The sequence below is a fragment of the Siniperca chuatsi genome, linkage group LG7, assembly GCF_020085105.1.
Source record: "Siniperca chuatsi isolate FFG_IHB_CAS linkage group LG7, ASM2008510v1, whole genome shotgun sequence".
In the NCBI taxonomy this organism is placed as follows: domain Eukaryota; kingdom Metazoa; phylum Chordata; class Actinopteri; order Centrarchiformes; family Sinipercidae; genus Siniperca; species Siniperca chuatsi.
Genome location: NC_058048.1, coordinates 9869699 through 9888420, shown reverse-complemented (window position 1 = coordinate 9888420; position 18722 = coordinate 9869699). Strand labels below are relative to the sequence as shown.

Below are 18722 nucleotides of genomic sequence, written 5' to 3'. Positions count from 1 at the left end.
TTAAGGCGTGTAGTCACCAGGGAAGCGTTGAAATAGGACCCATGCAATATATTGGTTTTATGTTTATATGGGCAAAACAGCAATGACGGGCTGAATGAAGGAGCAATGGATGACTGAATGGGGGGATAACCCATTTGATGTAACACAGTGGCATCACTGAGCAGCTTGGGAAAGAAAGAAAGCCAAGGTCATTGTGGGATCTCGCAGATAGCTACTTCACAAGTATCCACCCAGTCTGTTGACAAGTCTGACCAGCACAGGGAGGTCCATTGAGGAAGCTGGTATCTATTGCCCTCTAGGCACAGACATGGCCAGGTCAAACACTTCCTAATGACATATGGGTGATGCACTGAACACTGGACTGACTAATCAAGTTTTGATCTGGCAAACCATATCGTCCTCAGTTTGAGGACGATACACACATCAGATGAAAAAACAGGCCGGTTTGCTCCGTTTGGCCCGATTCATTGACAGACCACATCAAGAGAAGCCTGGATCACCCAAACAGTGTTTGCACAGCTGCCAGGCAGCCACACACACTCAAACATTGGCATAAATTACACTGCACTACTGAAGGAGTGCTGACAAAAACACACCGAAGCAAAAACCTGAAGCTTATGTAACACCCTCTGTTCTAACACAAGCTACCCCTCTCCTCACCATACCAACATGGGAGGCACCTTGGAAAAGAAAGTAAATGAAGCCTTTCTAAGAGTCATTTGTGTGGCATGGCCTGTGTGTGCTTGTGTGCATACTGTTTGTTGCGGGCGTGGAACAAGATGCCTTATAAGGGCTCTCAGCAGACGCATCAGGCACGCCAGTTAGAGCAAACAGCAGCGTTTTGATCAGATAAAAGTGAGCCTCCCACTCAAGCTCCTTCTATGCCTCCATGCCATGCCACCCAGCAGGGCATGCTCACAAACATTCCTGTCAGTCACTGAACCCTGACCCTCAGGCCTGAGGAACAGAGAAGGAAAGTAAAAGAGGGAAGACTCACTCAAGTCTAAAACAGACAACTCCGTTATTGTAAATGACTGACAACTCTCTCCTCTAAATCAATACTTGGATAAGCTCAGAACAATCTTACTTGTGTATAACTGAACACTCAGTAACAACTTCAGCACTACAAGAGTAAAAGAAACACGAGGCGCTTGTGCTTTCATGTCTGTAATTTCACAATCCAACACCTTCCCCATTTAGTAATGCTCTCCCCTATCTTTAAAACTTGTCTCTGTAGGGCTGACAGTTTTGTTATGGCTACATGATGCTTTCAATAATAAGATGCCATGATCTGGGTTGCATTTAAGTAAGAGTGCGGTGTCAAGAATTGACTACTATAACTGAAAAGAGGAAAATAAGCATTGTGGAAAGTTAGATGCCTTGTTTGGGTGCACCTCTGACCCTGGCAGTGTGTGAGTGCTTTAAAAGGAATTACCTCCGCTGGAGAGAGAGAGGACAGGCCTTGGGTAAGCTGACACTGGCTGCACTTCTGTCACAAAGGAAAACAAACAATATAGTAAGGTGGGCTGGAAACCACTTAAGCCTGTTAGTGGGGTATGCATGTATGTATGTACAGTATGCGGTTGCAGGTGTTTGGAGAAAGAAAAAAAGACAGCATCTGTAATTCTCACAATGCCATAGCTCTGTTCTTGCTTGTGAAGTGCCGAGCAGCAATCCAACAAATGCATTCTGGCTTTGTACGGAGCACTCATCTCTTTCAGTAAGTAAGCAAAGAGCCTTTCATGGTCCTTTACATGCCTGCAGCGCAGAACATCACCTGTTGTGTCTTTTTAGGTTCAGGAACAGCCTTGGATATTAGTAGTACACTTATCTTGTAAGCATGGTAATACCAACGAGTGAACATAACAATGTGTGTCTGTGTGTGAGAGAGACGCGGAGAAAGGATGTGTTTGTGTGAAGTTGTGAACTGCTCCTTGGCAGCCTCAGCTTGACCCAAGTGCACCCAAGTGAGCGTAAGCAGGAGCAGGCATTGCGAAATGGTTTTGCAAGATAGCGCTACGCTTTGGCAACTTAACTGCAGCTGTCAGCACTTTTTATGTGAGTTTGTGAGAAGTATGTGTGTGAATCTATGCTCTGCAGGTATTGGGACTGAGGCGAAGGTGGTTAATGTGGTGAGTCACAGCCCCTTAGTGGGTCAACACTAGCAATTAGTATTAAATTTCCATGATGCATCAATGCTGCTTGCTGCTCTACTAACAGGATCAACGCCACCTGAGCTGCAAAAGCACAGGGGATTAGTTCATGTAAAAAGCTGGTCAATGCAAATTATCCAAACATGCCACCATGTGGAACATCACTCTGTGTAAAAATGAGAAGTGAAACCACACAAAGGTTTAAAGCCAAACACAAACACAGCTCACAGTTGTGGGCTTCCCTGTATGTGCTCTGGACTACCCCTGGAGCAAGCCAAGTCTTCTAGGCAGTGGGGTCAGAGAGGCAAGCCTCAGCACTGCAGATTCATCACCTCAGCCTGCCTCTCCTTCCCTCTGGAAATTCAGTTTCAACCGCTGCGGAGGAGGAGGGGGAGAAGAAGGGAGGGAGGTAGAGAAGACAGTGGGGTTGGTGGAGAGGGGAGTGATTAGGCACTACTGCCTGTCTCCCATGCCGGCTGGGCAGAATGCCCTGGCTCTCCCAGTATGGCAGTGAGGGTCAGAGTTGGGTGCTTAGATGGGAGAGAAAGGAGATGGAAATAGATCCCCAGTGAGATCAAAGCAGGATGAAAGACAGGGATATCACTTATACATCAAAACTACAAAGCATGCATCAATAGTCAATTTGAGCAACACACTTCCAAACAAAATGTGACAAAATTTAACTCACACATCTGTTTAAGGATAGGCCTAAGTGTAAGAGCAAATCTGAAGAAAGTAATAAGTTTAGACCAAGATTAGTTTGAAACATGCAGTGTGTCTGAAAGTATGGCAGCTACTTGAAATAATATTAAAACACTGGAAATATCACAATAATTGCTGTGTGAACTAAACACTTTTGTTACTATGTTGTGTGACAACTTATTGGCCAGCATGACATCATTAAGACTACTTTAGTGATGAATGTCTGCAAGTGTATAAATAACTTTTTTTCATATGGGCCCTTGTTTCACACATGTAGTAAATTATAAAAGTCACACCGGTCAGAGCATGATTCATTCAATAAAAACAAGTAACACACACTGATTAAATAGGCTATTGCGTGTCTGTGGAGCCTCTGGAATGATTGCATTTCTCTCAAGTGTTGCCGTGTTGTCCAATATTGAGCAACAAACACCGTCTTCACACTGAAATACGTTCAGGACGTTATGTCTCAGCGCATCTAATCGACAGAGAATTATCACTGTGGTTTACATCGTCGTAATCTGCCAGATGGTTATGTTACAAGAGAACATTTAGGAGTAATGTTAGTCTCGTGTTAGCTGTCAAGCTCTCACAGAAGAGTTGTATTACTCACCGTCCATTTTTTCAGCCTTTATGATTGTTAACGTCGGTTTCATATCGACAGCTGCCGTCATGATCATCAGATCGGTGTGACTTAAAAACGCCGCGTTCCTCTCTTATTCTAACAGCTCCAAAAACACAATATAAGGAAAAATCGTCTCTTCCTTTGGCGCCCCCGATTCTCAATTCTACTGGCCGATTTTTTTTTTGTACCTTTCCTCTCACACTTAAAAACCAAATCAGTTTATTTTACTCCTAACTTATCTTCCTCTTTCCCTCTCTCCCTCTCCGGTTCATGTACACACACTCCCTCTTTTCCTCGTTCTTTCTTACTCACTCACTCACACACTCACTCACTCCTTCCTCTCTATCTCTGTGCTTTGGGCGTAGCATTGCACAGAGTGCGTCGACAGCTGAAGGGGGCGGTGTTTGGGGCTGACTTGCCAGTTGATTCACAATTCAATTACAATACCCCCCCCCCCTCCCACACACACACACACACACACACACACACACACTGCTATCACCTCCCCCGAGTCTCTGTGAGAACCAACTTGTACCAAGACCCCTTCACGTCATCAGAAGCAGTTAGGAGTCTACATGTTCCCGCAAATTACTGGCGTTTTACAGGGGTGAGAAACGCTCTGGAGATGTGAGAGCTGCTGAGTTTCCTGCGAAAGAGCTGTAGTAGGCTAATTTTCACCACAGTAGGCCTACTACCCAAATATGACCAATAAAGTTTTAAAAATATTCAATTATACTGTACTGGAATGTTACAGACAGGGGACAAAAACAGCATGGAGTACATGGTTACCATAACTGACTTGTTAGCCCTTATAGAAACATCTTAGGAACAGTATCGTGATACATGAGGGTAAGTAAGAAAGCAACCTGTCTTTGGAGATGGTTATAGATCTTAAAATAGCTGCGTACAAACAGTTTAGCTGTAGTTTATATGTGAAGAACCGTTAACTATGAGCTAAAAGGAGAGTCTGGACTGTCTGTGTCCTATATTCTGCAGGTCCAGGCTTCCTCATAACTTGTAACTCACCCTCATAAACACTTCAGAGTATTTCCTGTTCACCTTGTACTGATCAATAAAAAACAACCATGTCTTTTTTTCTGTACACAGCTGCATCAGGTAATGAGGTACATCTTTGCAAATAGGTATTATGTATAGTATAAGTATTATGTATACAGTTATTCTTAAATGACAATGAGGAATGTAAGCAGTTGCATGGTTAAAAGTAGATCAATCGTATGGATATTAAAATCAGTCAAACTGGGTCTCCTGTCACCAAGAGCATCAATGACAATTCAGTTTGAACAGGGCAAACTGCCTGTTCTAATTCTCCATTTGCACTGCTTTTTTTTTTTTTTTTTTTTTTTTTTTTTTTTTTACTTTTGTGCTTTCTTATCGACAATAATCAGGAACAATGACCATGCCTTACTGGAAATTGAATCAAGAATTTGTTCTGCCACTGGAAAAGAACAAAGAAAGATTGGGCTTTTTAGCCACAGTAAGGCTCCACTCTGAGCAAGCCACTGCTATTAGGGAACACCTCCCATGGCAACAGAAACAGTAATAACAGATTATAATAGTAATTCTTACACAAGTTCCACTGGAACCTACTGCTTTTAACAAAAGCGAGAAAATTGAGCTCCAGCAAGAAATACTGAAGGAATAGTATGGACTCAGGTATTTTGTTTATTAATGAATCTATGTAAATGGTTTTCTCTAAGGCATCAGCGCTCTTTTTCCTTACTCTTTTCCAACCTCATCATAAGCAACCTTGTTAGAGTTGAGTCACCTACGATGCACGTCAATATGATACTTTTGCGTGCACTGCATGCATGTGTGTATGGAGGCTGGGGAGCCAGGGATATCGATCACACATGGATTTTTAAACCGGTGGTACTTCACCAGCTCCATTAGCAGCCCTGGATCAGGTTTCATTGAACTGATAGGAGCCTCGTCTGGGAAGAGTGCTGGTGGGTTCTGCGGTGAGAGGAGCTGCCTCACCAGAGGCAAAGTAGAGGGGGTGATGGAGGAGAAGAATGGAAGGGGGAAAGGTACCTCTCACTTCATCTCAGTCAGTCAGTCTCTCACTCTCTCTGACTGGACCTCTTTGTTTTCTGTTAATGAACTCCCTCGTATCTGTTTTTAAAAGGACAGCCTGGGTCCTTTTGTGCCTAAGGGCAGCCATCAGGGGTTTAATGGTGTTGCTGACTAAGATCTGGGCTGGCATCACTGTAGCCCATTTCAGTTTGGGTTTTCTTCTGCCTGTGATCACTTCTTTACATCAGATTTTTTTAGTAGACCTACAAGCACTTACATTGTATTTTTACCAATACATTTTCACACTGCATACTAAAACTGATATGATGAAAATGTATAAGTTGTAAAAAATTGAATCCATTGATGCAAAATAAATGGGCAGCTTTCTGACAAATTGATTACAAAAAGCCATATTGCTTAAAGTTCCTGTTGCCAGGAAACATCTGAATATATTTCTAAATTCTCAGAACAGTATGTTACTGATCTGTTTCTCAGAGCAATGACCATTTCTATCACCCTTAGACAGCCTGGTGTACAATGACCCTGAAGACAAACACATTTTTATAAGCAGCACACTGACATGTGGAAAATGTTTTGAACGGTTAAATACTAAACATTTGGTTTATCCTCATAGAGATCTTGATATCAACTGCTTGTGTCAAACTTTTGCACAATACGAACCAAAAAAAAAAAAAAAACTGTTGCTAAAACAAATTGTGTCATTTCCTATTTAGACAGAGGGATTATTGTTAATTGTCGTACACTCATGAAACAACCAACCAGTGTATGTACCAGTACACTTGAGCATGTCCCAGATCAAACAAGTTTTGGTTTCAGTGGCTCTTTTCTTCACCTGGCAAATGCTGTTGCCATGGTTTTGACAGTTAGCTGGCTTCATTCATTTGCGTCGCAGTATAGCACCCCTAGCTAAAGCAGCTTTCTCTCTCCTCACTGCTCTCTCCTGCTTGCTGGCGCATCTGTTTTGTCTGCCTGTCTATAATCCTTAGATGTAACCGTTGCACCTGCTGCTTTTTACAGAGTTAACTGAAAGGTTATTCGATTTAGAGCAATCCATACAGCTGTCAAGTGATATTTGTCTCTGATGTTGGTGCCCTCGCAGCAAGTCACATGAGTTTTGGTTGCTTTAAGTATTTAGATTTCAACGCTATACTTTCTTTCACAATTATGAACATAAAATCTGAAATGATGACTTAGCCGAGACAAAATCAAAGTGTAAAACGTCTCAGACAATGGATGTGGCCTGACAGGTTTGGTATGTTGTGTGAATAGACAACATTTAGCATGTAATCAATCAGTCACTCATTTACAGACACTCAAGCACACACACAGATGGGTGATGGACACGCACACACACAGACACAGACACACAGACAGAGAGAGAGCAGACAGTAAAACAGTAAAACAGTGGGGTCCTTGTGGCCTCTGTCTAGTAGCTCAGTCTCAGCTCTATCTGTGGTGGATGCTGTCTGAAGGTGCCACAGGCTGGATGCACTCCTGCTGAGATCATAGGGTTAGCTAGGACAGGAGTGGTGTATCCCTGTGTGTGTGTGTGTGTGTGTGCACGTGCATGCTCATGCATGTGTACTGTGCGTGTGTACATCTTTCTCTTGTGCCTCACATTCCAAAGTCTCTTCTGAGAGCATGTGCGTGTGTGTGTGTGTGTGTGTGTGCCTGCGAGTGTGCGTGTCTGTGTGTGTGCGCACTACTAAATCGTGTGCATATAAGTGCACTGGGAAAGTAGCAGGGCCTCCCTGAACAAAGGCTCAGCTCTTTTCTGAACAATTAGCTTCGCTAAAAAGGACATCTCTTCCTCCATTAGCGGCACCACGTGCCCCCCATCACTCCATTGTGCAGATAATTCAATTATCCCCACCCCCCTCCGAGTCTCTTTGCCTCCCAGACCTCCCTCTTCTCATCTTGCCCTCCCTCCTCTCTGTTACCACCGTGCTCTCAGATAAAGCTCTGCTAGTCCTCAAAGCTGAAGGCAAAATACATCAGTCTGCGGTTTTAATTTATTTCTCATTGAATAAATGAAGGTTGTACATTATAGTAAGTAGCCACACTCAAAAGAATTGTACACTCTGAAAAGATAACAATCTGGCGGTGAAAATGCAGTTGCTGGTTATGTATTTTGTTAATTGCTGTATAAATGCTCTTTATATTGCGTGATTATAGGGAAGAATTTACCTTTACCTACTAAAGAATGGACTTGATTCAACTATGAACGCACATTACGAGACACAGTAAGCGGCATTCGCTCTTACCATTACCGGTATACACTTCTTGTAGTTAACAGTCTGTGAATATTGCTAAGCTCATGATATAAACATTAAAACAATGGGGGGTCCCTCTTAGGATTCATTAAAGCACCACCTTTCCTGATGAGCTGGCATCTGTTGCATCATCACCCGTCACTGATTACACGTGTTTCAGAACTGCGTGTTCTTCAACTGAAGTGGTTTGTAATTAGTCACTGCACTATCAAGAGGAACTTACCACACTTACACTTCCTAGAAACAAAACTCGTAGAACTCTGGGACAGGGACATTTAAAAACTGGGTATTTGGCCGATGCTTTACAGCCAGAGCATCCCTTTAAAAATGTTAACTTGCTTTTAATGTGGGAAAATACTGAGAGACTTCTTAAGGTCAAGATTATTTATTTAGGAAAGCTCTCAAATATATGGATTTTCAAAAGAAAATGAATATTCACCAGAAATTATTGTTTGAGGTGGTTTCCTTTTAGTTCAGCAAAGCAGTAGGTCGACTTTGAGTAATGGGATAGAAATTCTATCTACTGTGACTCTACTGTAAATGTCCAATTTTAATTCATAATGCAACAACTTATCAGAAGTCTTGTGTGGAAACTGAAATAATTCAGGTTTCTAAAAATACTTCAAAACCTACAAATGTACAATGTAGTCGTAACAGATTGCCTCTTTCCTCTGTTTATTGACCAACTCCTCTTGCCTCAGAACTATCATCACACTATTCAGTTCAAATCTAGGACCATTGCAGCAGTGTAGCCCATTCCTCCACAGTTGTCTGTCGCTTTTCCGTGTTTCCACTCTTGTTTTGTTTTATTGTTGGAGGGGGAAGTGTGCGTCGGCCTGATTAGCATCACTGTTTCCTCCTTTCCCATAACCCCCCAGACCCCCGCAGGCTGCCTGTTTACTTTTAGAAATAAAAAATGGGCCTGTGCCTGTGAGGACGTGCCCCTCATCAGAGGCGAAGCCCCCCCCACCCCCAAGGCTCCACATTTCAGATCCTCCTCCCCTCGTCTCCTCTCCTCCCACCGCCAGTCCCAGTCCTGTGACTTATCCCTCTCCTTATCCGTCTTTTCTCCTCAAACTGTATTCCGCCCACTCTCCTTTGCTTTCCACCCTGTCCCCCTCCTCTTCCAACTGTCCAGCTGTCAAATCACATCAAATAAAACAGGCCAATGGTCCCTGAGTGCCAGATCACAGCTGTGTCTGTGTGTACTAAATGGGAGGGCATGTTTAAATGTACAGTGAACTCATGAGTGCCTGGGAGTGGATGTGTGTGTGAGAGTGTGTGTGTGTCTGCCGTGCCTGCTTTACTGAATGGGAGGATGCTGTAATACAATACACACCAGAGTGCAGGGTGTGAATTTAATGAATGAATATGTGGAGTGTGCATCACTGCAGGATGTTGGTGGAGTGTGTATGCATGTGTGTGATATCTGTGTCTGGATTTCAATGAGATTGCACAGAAATACACACTGACTCTGTTTTTTCCCACACACATGGTGAATTTCCACAATGGGAGTTTACAACAGACACTGTGGTGTTGGATAGTGATGAGTAGAGCTGGGTTAGTGTAAACATCACCATGGCATGGCTGTTGTCAGGAAGCAGTGTGTGTGACATTGGGCTCTGGGCCAAACATGCAATGGTTCTTTAACTTCCAACATCCCCACCTCACATCTGCTCTGTAGTCTTTCTTTCTCACACTAGCACATTTCATTTTAACAACACCCAATCCATTCTCCAAAATCCGATGTAACTTTAAAAGTTATATAGTAATTATAAGTTATACATATATATATATATATATATATATCAATCAACCTATATACCCAAGACAGTGGATTGAGTCTGTGAGATAGTTAGGAATGTTGTCAGGACTTATCTGCGGTGCTTTAAAAAGTAACTGTTTTTTTTATTTAGTGATCACCTTGTAACTATTGTACCTGTAAAATATTTTGAAATGGTTGATTTATCTTTTAAGAATTTCACTTTCAGTCTAGTTTCAACTTAAAAACAAACTTAAAGCAGCCATCCATATTTTTATAATAAAAATGTATCTAATTACAATGTGACAATGTGAAAGGGGAATTACAGAGAATTATCACCTGAATCTGCAGCTCCCCTTTTTTCGGAGGTTCATAGTGAGTTTCAGCTCATTGTTTAACTGTCCAGGCCGGCCCAAAACTTTGCTGTTTTGTAGGCAGCTAAAAAAGCTCTAAAAAAACACTGTACACTACCTGCTCAGCACCAAACAGCACATGACTTCAAATGAATGACAATGTTGCTTCATAACTGCTGGATGTGTAAATAAGTAACTGTTTGCTAACAAGTTCGCCATATCATCTTAAAAGGTGATGATATGTTAGTGTTGTGCTGACAACTTGTTTCCACTGCCCCCAAGTGGCCAACAAAATCAGTTATTGCAGGTTTAAGGAATATAGTAAGAGAAGTTTGTATTTACACACAATTGTTTTAATTGATATACTGTCGCTGATGGCAGTTTTACTTTAACCTGAATCAAACAGAATTAACTTATGTAAACTGGTGTAAACCTACTAGTGAAGTCATTATATTCCAGCAAATCTGCAGTTGATCAACTAAGATGTTTCCTGGTTGATTAAATAAAACACATATTCACTCATATAATGAGCAAAAACATAACCATACTTAAAAACTGGCACTACCTCAGTGGTTAAAAAATGAATGGTATGCACATGTGACTTCAAAGTAGAAATCTCCAAAGTGCCAAATCACTTACACAGCAGGAGGAAGCTGAAATATTTTATACCTCCATTTCTAATTATATACAACTGAATGTGAGGGTTCTGAAATTTCAAGTGCAAAATATTCAAGGGCAGACCCGTGTTTTCAGTTTGAGAGAAATGAGTCAAAGCAACGGCTGCAGGGTGTGGAGACTGTGTCAGAGGTTATTTAGCTGCTTTTGAGGTTAGCAGATATGCCATATGTTGGTAGCACAAAAACTTCAGCAGCTCTATATGACACCTACAACAAGAGCTAAATGACTGTCACAACATCTCCAGGTGGCTCGAATGCTCTTAGACCTGCATACTGTAGGATTTAGGAGGATGGGGAAAAAAAAGGTCAACACTCGGTCATTTTTTTCCACTCAGCAATGTTTATGTCAATGGTTTAGCACTGGGAGCAATGAAGTGAGGGCTCCAAAAGAAGTGTGTCTCTGGCAACAAACATCAGCAAACCCCATCAAATCCTGACTCCCTCTCATACACACACATACACACACACACACACACACACACACACACACACTCACTCACATATGCACACTCAGTCCCCCTCCACCTCTCCAGAGACCAAACCAGAGGCTTGGGAAAAAGATGGCCGCCCTTTGGCCCCCTGTCTTGCCCCCTGCATCCAGCTCAGGGAGGTGACGGAAGAAAGCTTGTGCCCCCCAGCACCCCTACCCTACTCCCGTGGCGTGCGTCCCAGTGCACCAGCATCAATCACTTTTGAGGACGAGAAGAGGCCAGAGTCAAACACAGGCAAATGCACTGGAAGGAATGTTCCAGTTTAAAATAAAACTCATTTGAAAAAAAAAAAAATGAAAGAAAAAATAGAAAGAAAGGATTGGAAGCAGAAAAATGCAGGGCATTTGGATGTCCCCAGAAGAAAAGAGGGAGACAGAGAGAAAGAGAGAGAGAGAGCTGGTATCTGGTAAAGGCATTGCCCTCAGGGTCAGCATCACCAACATCCCTTGTGCAGCAGACGCAGAACAACTGGCAAGTCGAGACTGTGTGTCTGTTCTAAAAAACTAAATGAGGGAGCTCAAATGTGTGTGTCAAGATTGCAGACATGAATGCTAGTGTGACTGATTGCCCATTTAGCATTCCAGTTAACACAAAGTCTTTTGTTTGTTCTAAGTTGAACTACGACTATTTTTTTATCATTTACGAGTAAAAAAGAAGGTAAGTTCATTTTATAGATTAACATCTTAAGTCTTTTTGTTTCACACTAGCTGCATCAATGTTGTTAACAAATAGCTATCTATTAGGCACGATGAAAAAATAATAATAAAACTATCAAAAATTCTGTTACAATTCAAAGTTAAAGACAGTATAGATTTGACCATGACTGGATATGCATTTTGCCTCTTCTTCAAAGTACCAAGTTTGAGGTCAGGCTGTCTGTATCCATTTCTTACCTGTAGGGCACATGTCGTGTCCGTTGGGTACCTCCTGCAGGGGTATATCCTGGATGTATAGGGGCTGTGATGGGCAGTACTGCTGCTGAGGGTGTACCACACCTGGGAGCTGGCTCTGCGGGCCCACTGCCACCCCTCCACTCTGCCTCTGGAGAAAAACAACGCACAGTAGCCAAAATGAACTGAGCAGCATGGAAAAAATGGTTCTTTTGCAAAAACAGTTATGTCCATTTTGATTTTTTTTCCTAAATCATGGGGTTTTTGTGTGTACTCAAGGGAATATCAATTAAAGTGGTGTTGGTTTATTTATTTTAAGGCCTTTTTTTTCTGTTTTTGCAAATGAACTCCATACTATATATGTTACACAGCTGATTTACTTCTGTATGCTTCATTTAATCTGCTTAGGGATGCTGTTGAAGAGCAATTTATCACACCTAATAGATGTGAAACTAATAAAACATTGTATATCCTACCCACCTGCATTAAAAAAAAAAAATAAAACACTTAAGCCATGTATTGGGACCTGTTATTTTATAAACATTATACAAATTACTTAGCACAATGACAACTTTATCATGTCAAAACAATGAGCTGTGGAAATGTATCAAAATGGTATGGAGGGGCTCAGTTAGTGTGTCTGATAACAGCTGATGGGGTCTACTTAACTGTGAAATGGTTATGACAGCTCAACTAACATAAAATAAAACATTTGCGTGCTGGATAAAATTCAAGCTATAAAATCAATGATTTCAATTGCTGAAACAGCTTGAATTCCAAGAACAAAATGCTACGTGAACCATTAGAGGGCAATGCAACTGTGTTTTACCGCTCTGAAAACAAATTAGTGTGTGTTTTCATGAACAAATACGTTTAGCCATAGTTTTATCTGTTAACTAATTAAAACATGTATTTCTGTAGTGAAAGATTAACCTGAAAACAACTGATCACACTATCCAGTGGCTTTGGCTGACGGTGTAACCTTGGATTTTGAAAACAATTTTTTTCATTGTTTTCCTGCACTGATAACCCTTGCAACTAAATTTGACTCATTCAGTTTATCTTTGCTGTGTTGTTTTATTCTGCTTATCACAGAACTGTTCACGTAAGAGGTTGCACCAAGGGGGAAGTCTAAAGTCAGCACTTGACAGGCGAGCTAAGAGAGATATGAAATTCTATGTGGATACAAGAGAAAGTAGGGAAGAAGATAGCCACTTGGCCATTTTTAGCATAACCAAACTTGCATTTGACAACAAAACAAAAAACTCAATAGATATTGTTGGACGTTTCTGTTTGAAAGTGATGTGAACAGGGGATTGTTATTTTTCTCACAAGGGTGTGTCTAACTAGTATGTGCTCTATAATGTGCTCTTTTTTAACCTACCATGTTAAATAAGTGTTATAAAAATTGATTTTATAGTACAATTTATAAAATTGATAAAAAGTGTTTGTAATGTACTTTCTACATCAGTGTACACACCAGGCTATCTGCTTTCATTTAAAGAGCAAGAATTTCATATTTGTAACATGCAAAAAGAGACTAAAAGCAATGCTTCAGTTAGCCTTGCCAATGTAGCGTCCAATGAGAGGGATGTTACGGTCATATTTTATGTCATATGTGTAACTGACAGACTGGCTGACAGAGTGACTGCCAATCTGATAAGCTGCCTCTACTTAAGCACAGCAGCATTTATCAGTAGCCAGCCAGCTTTATGGATGGCAAACATGACTGGAGGATCAGGGAGGCCAGTATACGAGGTTCTTTAGAGGTTTGCGTGGGACGCTGCCTTCTCCTATCAGTCCAGTCAGCAAGGGGGAACAAGTTAGACAGGCATGGAGGGAGCCACATGGATGATTTATGGATTAGAGAGATATACTGACATAGATAACAGTGGAGATATAATCACATTGAAAAACACCATAACACAATATTCTCTGATCAGTTTAATTGTAGAATAACTTTCAATGCAGAGGTCAGTCTACAATTTGGAAAATGAACAGGGACGGCTAATGACAACCTTAAGGGAGCCTTGTATGTCTTTTCAATTTGAACTAAGTCATAGTATAAATACTGTACGCTACAAATGTTCCATATTGTCCATTTTTGTATGTATCACCAGTCCACAAATGAACATCTAAATGTTTGCGATATAAATCAGTTACATATTTAAGTCATATTAACATTAACATTTGACCTTCATCTGCCACATCTTGACCAGTGTCATTTATTTTATTTGATTTTATTGTCTTGCTTTTTTTCTTCTTTTTTGTTGTTGTTTGTTCATTTCTACTCTGTAGTGCTTCAGCAAAAAAGGCAAACACAGACACCAGCATTCAGTCTTAAACATGACTACAGCTATAAGCAATATTGTACATAAATACAATGATTAGAATGGGAGTGTATTACAGACCAAATATTTGTGACAGGACAAGATAATAGTCCATTTTGAACAATAGTAAAACCATGGTACAACATATTGAAAGCATTGAGACCTTGATACATTACAGTAAAAAGCCAACATAAGCATACATTTTCACTCCTGTGATGTGTGTGATGTCTAAATTTCCCCTCTTGTGCAAATTCAAATGATCTGACTGGTCTGAGTGGAGGATGCTCCATGGCATTTCAGTGAGTATGTATGTTATGAACAGGTATGTGTATTTGATGTTGTGCTTCCTGTCTAAAACTTGTTTAGCCTATTGCGATTCAAGTCCCATAAGAGATTTGTTAGTTTGTGCCTGGAATCAGTTTTGCAATATGGGAACATAAAACCTACCGCACATACTGTACGTAAAAACGAAAATGGCAAGGTTATAAATATGGAACCATTCTCATGTGTCACATACTGTAAATATAAAGTGCTTGCACATATTCATTCATTGATTTGTTTGTTCGTTCATTGTCTCGTGTGTTTCGTTTATCTGCCCCCTAGTGGTTCTAAAAAGGACTTGCAGTGTCTACAGTTACGGATTCATAAATGTCTGAAATCTCCATTTAGTACTCACATTTGAGTAAACTACTGAGTGTCTGTTATGTACTGTAGAGGGTAATGAGTGAACGAGGGACTGATTTCGGACATAGCCCTAGTCACTTGCTGCCTCTCTCTGCAGTACTGCATAACTATGTGGGGTGCCATGATGTTGTTTGTATTTATCATTACAACAATATTTGTGAAGAAAACTACATCTGAAGGTTGACAGCGAGTCATTCCAAATCAAAGCTATGTACGGTACTGCTCTCCTCAAAATGTGTTGCTTATGTTACATGTACTACAGTAGGGAAGCCTCACACTGTGTTGTATAATTTCATATAAACTAAGATCACCTTTGCAGTGAGATGGCTTCTGGCATGTTCTTTGTAATTGCTACAGGCTGCTTGGACGGCCTGATTTCCCCCCACTGTTCTCTGCATACAGTCTTTGTGAAACATATAAGACACTGTAAAAGTCTAAAGATAAAAAAAAGAAAATATGCAACAGGCCCTGCTGTTTTTTGCTGAAAATTCATGTAAATTCAAGAGAATAGAGCTACCGAGGTGACCCAGATTCACCTTTTGACCAAGTCTGCCCTGGTATACACTAGTCTCAATTTCAAAGGCAAGCCCCACCACCTGAGCCAATTAGGACCCAGGGAGCTGTATCCTTCTATGTTTTCTATCAGGCCAGGGTGGGGTTGCCATTTGCATATAACCTCAGTCTCTTATCCTAATGTGCTGGCGCTCTGCATACAAATGGAGGCATTTATTCTGCCGCTCCTTGGCCTTCACCCTTCAAATGCTCATCTGACAGGAATCCCAATGTTCCCAGTTACCACTGTCTCTGACTCTGTATTCAGCTCTCTCATTTGGAAAGCGTTAAGAGCCTTGGTGTTCTTGCAAACAGACTGCTGCAAAGCACTGTGCGGGTGGCTTAGCTCAGAAAAGTGTTATTCAGTAGGGATGGTCTGACTGCAATTTGATTGGTTAGTGGCAAGGTTGGAGGCCTACAGGTCTCAATATTTATAATATTACTTGCTAAAGAGAAGTGCATCTTGGCGCAGGGTTGTTGTGCAACACAGAGGCGTTCATGAGGGTGATTTCACAGCCTTGTAGAAAATCATCTTGTTCAACAGCTCTGTTTCTTAATTTCTGATGAAATCATGAGGAACTGCATGTACAGATACAGGCACTATTAGTGCAACTCTGGACAACAGGAAAAATGTTCAGATAGAGTGTGTTCCTGTGAGGTGATGGGATCCAGAGTGGCTTACACACATACAAACACACTGCTCATATGCTCCTGCACACATTCCTGCACTACCATGTGGTGAACAGCTAACACACATATACACACACAAACGCTCATTCCCTCACACTCCTGGCCGGCTGTGTGGCAGGTAGCTGAGGCAGCCTTAACACGGGAGGTAATTTACGAGGGAGGTCTTACCATTGCGCCCAGACGATCACAGGGGTGAAGGGCCGGGTAGGAAGAAACTGGATCCATGTAGTAACTCATCGCGGACGCTGTGGACAGGAGAAGCAGGGCCTGCTGAAGGGATCAACACGCAAACAGACGAGGCAGGGTGGAGTGACCTATCTATCACAGGCTGTTTACACTTTGTGTGCAAGTGTGTGGTATGTGAGAGAGGAGAGAGAGGGAAGGGGGTCAAAAAGAGAAATAGTGGGAAATGTGAGCTGGGTTTCAATAACCTGCAACATCAGCTCCACAGTTTAGAAGGGTGAAAACTGTGGTTTGGGGCTTTTTAAATACACAATATCATGTTATTACATTCAGTCTTGGTCTGATTTAAGTTATAGGGCTTACAGGAGTGCTTTGATGTATTTCTTTTAAATACTGCTGATTTTTATGTGGAAAATAAATGATTTCAGCTGAAGCAAATCCATCCATCCAGAGGCTTGTCAACCTAAGATTTCCATCACTTCTCTCTCACCGTATCACTGTCTTCTCCTTATGCAAATACTGCCTCCTCCTCTAATCTGCCTCACCTCTTCCTCCTCCTCTTTCTCCTCCTCCTCTTCTCCTTCCTCTTCCTCTCCTTCCTCCCCTCCTACACACTTTGCTTATCACTTAACATTGTTTACTTGAAGCAGCATCAACAAAAGAGACTAGAAACTGAGCTGAAGGATTACATTAGAGGAGGAATGGTGTATATGGGCAGTGGCAGGTCCCATCCTCCTCACATTCATATGTTAAGCAATTTGGCATATCTAGTTTGTGGCAGCTGCTGACAGACTGAGGGATGATGCGCCAGTGCTCAATGCTTGCAGATGTTCATCAGCTCAAAAAGATTCAGATGTTCTTGTTTCAGAAAAAAAACGTACCCATACACAAAGTGAATAATGTGCAAATCAGTTCTGTCATTCAAATGCATGCACTACCTTTAGGCTTTTACTTAAATGTCATTGACTTGGTGGGAAAAAACAAGAAATAAAAGAGCAAAGCATTCATATAGCCCTAATTATGCATTTTCTTATATAAATAGATCCTACTTATACATTGCATTTTTGAGTGGTCTATTTGAAGGGAATCTCAAGCCCTCAAAGTGATGGAAAATGAAAAATACTAAAGTAAAGTTCATTTTAAAAAGAGATAAAAATGTGCGGGCAACTTTACTTTGCTTTTTATGACGCTTTCAACGCTGCTGCAAAATGAAACAGGTCGAAAGCAGCGCATCTCAAATAAAAAAGCGCGCTGTACGCTTTTTGAGAATTCCTGACGGGAAAACAGAAACTTTAAAGCCAACACTTCCACCCTGGTGCATCGAAGGAGCACCGATAATATCACACATCATCTCATCCTATCAGTTGATTTATTGTCAATTTTGGTACAATAAAACTTTGCACTTACCGACTGTTGGTGCGAAAAGTTTCCTGTAAACTGGAAGCGCTGGGCAGCTGAGTGTGACAGCTGAGCGGTGGACTGCAGAGATGCTGTACCTGCTCGCAGCGAGTCCCACAGAGGAAGGAATATTATGCACACTTTTAGTCCCTCCCTCAATCATACGGTGATCCTCTCCAAATTCTATTTCCTTCTGTATGTAGTCTTCGGACTTCGCATGTACATGTGGTTCACATACACTGTACAGGTGTAAACTTGTAGTGTGCCTGTTGGCCTATGATCACTAATGGGTTTAGTGTGACCTCATTTTTCCTGTCTAATATCCACTTTACTGTAATTTTCCAAAATCCTGTGGGTGAAGTGTATTTATCCAAAATCAAGTCATCTAGGAAGTTTCTTTTGTGCATTGCAGGGAAGTTAAACAATGAAGTTAATAAGGTAAAAACTGATGTGTCATTTTTGGACTCCTCATTCCATAAATAACCCAGATCTGTATTATTTCCTTGTTTTTGGAAATGTTTCAATAAAATGGCCTGTTTAAATGTGACCTATTTGAATTAAGTTTGTTTATTTGTTTTCCTCTAACAGGCAGCCAAACTTCTTACTGGGGAATATAGCAGGAAAGAGGCAGGAAAACATCACATGGAGAGGGGGTGTGATGATAATGACAATGGCTGATCTTCCTGTGATGCTGTCATCTGAAAAAAACAGCTGTGTGTGTATGTGTGTCACATCAGGTAGAGGTTTGTTTAAATCACCTATTTGCCATTTTTGAACATTTGTGTCAATACATTTTTCAGTCAAACCCTAATATTTTTAAATTTGCTGGTAATTATCTCCTGGCAAATACACTTGTGTTGTCCTGCATGGTGAACCTCTAAAATCTGGCATCAAACAAGGCTAA

General features: G+C 41.3%; 1 protein-coding gene across 8 annotated transcripts in view; it reads right to left on the bottom strand.

Annotated features, from left to right (window-relative positions):
- Positions 1–17996, bottom strand: part of ets1 (v-ets avian erythroblastosis virus E26 oncogene homolog 1) — a 37884-nt gene extending 19888 nt beyond the window's left edge. Inside the window, exons 1-4 of one of the 8 annotated variants that reach the window (XM_044203920.1) lie at positions 17828–17996; positions 16406–16482; positions 11985–12132; positions 1436–1489 (exon numbers count right to left, since the gene is read on the bottom strand). In XM_044203920.1, the coding sequence (XP_044059855.1) occupies positions 1436–1489; positions 11985–12132; positions 16406–16482; positions 17828–17981 (433 nt within the window). In that variant the 5' untranslated portion in view covers positions 17982–17996. Of the gene's footprint in view, positions 1–1435; positions 1490–1631; positions 2315–2381; positions 2529–3468; positions 3885–11984; positions 12133–16405; positions 16575–17827 lie in introns of those variants that run through there. The other 7 variants (XM_044203922.1, XM_044203925.1, XM_044203921.1 and 4 more) reach the window with 7 other exon arrangements.
- Positions 17997–18722: the final 726 nt, after the last annotated feature.